The 3,866-nt window shown below is 45.4% G+C and overlaps 1 protein-coding gene across 1 annotated transcript in view; it reads right to left on the bottom strand.

Annotated features, from left to right (window-relative positions):
- Positions 1 to 2,216, bottom strand: part of epb41l4b (erythrocyte membrane protein band 4.1 like 4B) — a 17,848-nt gene extending 15,632 nt beyond the window's left edge. Inside the window, exon 1 of the mRNA XM_023400751.2 lies at positions 1,152 to 2,216. Within this exon, the coding sequence (XP_023256519.1) occupies positions 1,152 to 1,427 (276 nt within the window). The 5' untranslated portion in view covers positions 1,428 to 2,216. The remainder of the gene's footprint in view (positions 1 to 1,151) is intronic.
- Positions 2,217 to 3,866: the final 1,650 nt, after the last annotated feature.

Consider the following 3,866-nt stretch of genomic DNA (forward strand, 5'->3'; position numbering starts at 1 on the left):
GGGGGGGGGGGGGGGGGGGGGGGGGCAGCGGAGATTGCTTGAGATCAGATACAGGCAAATAGACTGAGGGAGAGAGAGACAGAGAGAGAGAGAGTGAGAGAGAGAGAGAGAGAGAGAGAGAAGCACGTGAAAGAAAGATGCTGTAAAAGAACAAAAAAGAGGGGGCAGCTTCAGGTCTGTAGATTTCCCAACAGTCAGTACGGGGAAGTAATGTGATGAACTGGCTGATCATACCACCATCTGGAGCTGCACCTCTCAGTGTGTACACACACACACACACACACACACACACACACTATACTCACACTCATACTATATAGGCCACTATGATACTACAGGCTATGAAACTTTGGTAAGGACAAACTTATCTGTGCCAAACTCCAAACTGACACATTTCAGACACGTCGTTATTGATTTGAGCTTGGGATGCAACTATTAGTGATTTGCATTACTGATTAATCTGTTGCTTAGTTATTTAGTTAGTCACCAAAATGTCAAAAACAATGCCCTGGATCCCTTATGAGATCTTCAAGTTACTCATTTTGTTTGAACACGGGCCCAAAACTCAAAATTATTCAGTTAATGTGACAGAAACAGAGAAAAGTAGAAAATCCTCATATTTGAGAAGCTGAAAAGAATTTCGCATCAAACTTCACTGTCAATCCATCAATCCATTAAGGACTAGGCTAATTGTTGAACTGCATGTCTTCCAAATGAATGGGGAAATAAAAAAGTGTAACAGGACAAAACACAGAGTATATTTTTCTAACATATTCTCGAATCAGGATTGTTTTCCTTCAACTTTTATTATGGAAAAATTAAGTATTTAGTATCAAAACTGTCCTGAGTTGCAGTTTCTCCTCATATTTTTAATTCAAAAAAGTTGAGCGTAAACTGAAAACAACCCTGACTCCAGACTCAGTTAGATAAATTAAAGTAAATTAAATTTAAGTGCTGTAACCCTGTCATCTTTTTCCAGGGGACCACCAGGAACCGTATGGTCCCAACGCGGTCCCCGGGCCACACTTTGACACACACTGATCTAGGCTACCACCTGGTCCTGCTACATGTACTCTGTTTACACACTCTGCCGGCCAGTGTAAACACACAGAGCCGCTGTCAGGACACCAGACAGGCTTCAGCGCACTCACAGGCAAATCCACATTGACATCCGAGCCGTCCAGCAGCAGGACGCGACAGGTGATGGTGGTCCTCGCCGTCCCGGCCGCAGGGATGTGAACCGACGCCCCCCCGGCGACCACGGCGGGCGCGTGTACGACCTGCTGCTGATGGGCCAGGAGCAGGGGGTTCCCGGTCACCCCTCCTCCTCCCCCTCCTCCCCCTTTACCGTCCCGCTCGTCCCTGTCTCTCGCCTGGAAGCGGCTCCGAGAGCGGCGGCTGAACGTCCGGCGCAGAAAGCCCATCATCTTCCTGATCCACGAGGCGGGGAGGTCCGTGTTGTGTCCGTGAAGACTGCTCCACTCAACAGTCGCTGAAGCCGGGGTCCTGCTTCTGCTGCCGCCGCCTCCTCCTCCTCGTCCTCCCCGGGGCGAGGAGTCACTCAGCAGGCACGGCGGAGACTTCAGGGCTGCCGATCAGTCCTCAGGCTGGATGTCGGCAGCAGCGTGGGGACTCCAGCCGCATACTAATGAAACTAACACAGATCGACCACAGAGGCGCCAACCAGTTGATTTCCAGTCATTCGGTCCGGTGTGGACGACAGGACTCTGTCACGGAAATACAGGCAGCCCTCCTCCTCCCCCTGTCCTGTCCTCTCCTGTGCACCTGCCTCCTACTTGGCTCGCTGTTGCGCACCGACTCTAAAATCCCGGAGAAATCCCGTCCGACGCTCCGCAACGGGAACCCCTGAGTCACACGGGGCCGGGGAAGGGAGGAGGGAAGTCTTATCACCTCTGGACCGGAGCGGAGTTCGGAGGTCGTTGTTCTTTATTCCCACCGGCGAACCGAAACTAGTCTCTCTCTCCCTCTCTCTCACAGGTAAAAGTCAACCAGCGAAACTGGACAAACAGCATGATCTGCGCCTGCGTAAAAACACAGCGCAGAACAAACTTCTGTTCCTCCCGACTGGCCGACCCATCACTGCCGGTCAACCAGCGCCACCTGTCTGCCAGGGACCCGCCTGTCTATAGGGAGTATATAGATTATGGCAGATCATTAGTGGTTCCCAACGTAGGGTCCGGGGTGCCCCTGAGGTCGTCAAAGGGTTTCCAAGAGGTCCCAGCATCATGATGATGATGATGATGATGATGATGATGATGATGATGATTTATGTCACTTTATTCATCTGGGTCATGCCCAGGAATGAACAAATACTGAGATAATCAAACTTTCAATCAAATTTGATTTGTATAACACCTTTTATATATTAAAATTTAATATAATTCAAAGTGCTTTATAGATGACTGACAAACTGATAAGAAGGGTTAAACCATTCAAGTATTTTATATTGAAGATAATATATGAAGGCTATAAAACATTCTAATCAAAGGCAAGGCTAAAGAGGTAGGTTTTAAAAAGATCATGAGTCAGTCTTCCCAAAACAACCCCATCATACATTTATTTAACTACTTGAATTTTTGATCAGTTGCATTTTCTGCAAAATATTTCCCAGCACGAAGGCTTAAAAGCCCTCTCCACACTGCCAGGAATTAAATTCTCTTGGAGAAATACTAAATCCTTTATTCTTCTGTTGGCTAAAAGTGGTCAAATCACAGTATATTGACATTACAAATACTGGAATCTGCTGTCAAGTATCCACCATGTGTCGTTTTTACAATCATGCACAACATCAGCACTGCTCATTTACAAAAAAAAATACAGCATATTTCCAAACACAAAACTCTCCCATATCACATCTCCACCCACACACATTGCAACAAGAGGGATCAACCAAGTAACAAAGTGGCTTTCTTATTAATAAAAAGAAAAAAGAAACAATACAATTCTAAGAGAATGAGCCAAAGCAAAACTCCCACCTCATCTTTTCACTTCACACTTGAAATATAAATATTTTTCTGCACCATTCCACATCCTGTATGACATTTTCTCATACCCAGCAACTTTTGCTAACTCTGTTATTCAGTCGTGAAACGAAGACTCTCCTGGTGTCTCCCAGGACCTGAGAATAATTTTCTGTACAATTAACATTGCTGCCTGGATCGTGTCCATGTGTAAGTTTTTAACTGTGGACTTCCAGCATGACCTTACAAACCAGCTGCTTATCTTCAGCATAACATAAACCCTCACAGATGCATCTCCTGGGTGAGACTTCTCATAAATGTGGATTTTCCTGCAGAAGCCTTCTGGTTCTGGGTATGGTGAATCTAATTTATGAGTGAGGTGATGAGATTCTGTAGCATTCTCTCACATATCTTATTGGTATTATCGGGTACATTGGGAATAGTCTACCTACTCTACATGCCCGAATTTTTTAGTATCCTTATGAAAAAATAACCACAGCATAAGGAGTGCACAAATATACTGTACAACACAGTGAATTATACACAACATTCTTCCAGAATATCATCAACATAAACCTGCAGAGACATTTTGTTGTAGTGTCTTTCTTTAAGCCAATATTTTGTCATAATCAGACAGGTTGGGCTGATTTGTGATGCTGAGATAGTGTCACTGAAATGATGCCAGCTCTCAAGGCGCTCAGCTGAAGGTTAAATAAGCAGACTACTCCTCGCTTCAGTGAGCAGCCTCATTCTGCAAGGAAGTGTGAAAAAGGCTTGTGTTGCCTAAAAGACATCACTGAGCCTTAGACAGAAAGTGACATCCTCTCCTAAAGATCCAATTCATAATGTTCACCATCAGAAGAAATGACAAAGCGGACACATCAG

The sequence above is a fragment of the Seriola lalandi genome, unplaced genomic scaffold (assembly GCF_002814215.2).
Source record: "Seriola lalandi dorsalis isolate HSWRI2012SDOR001 ecotype SW California unplaced genomic scaffold, Sedor1 jcf7180002052955, whole genome shotgun sequence".
NCBI classification, from domain to species: domain Eukaryota; kingdom Metazoa; phylum Chordata; class Actinopteri; order Carangiformes; family Carangidae; genus Seriola; species Seriola lalandi.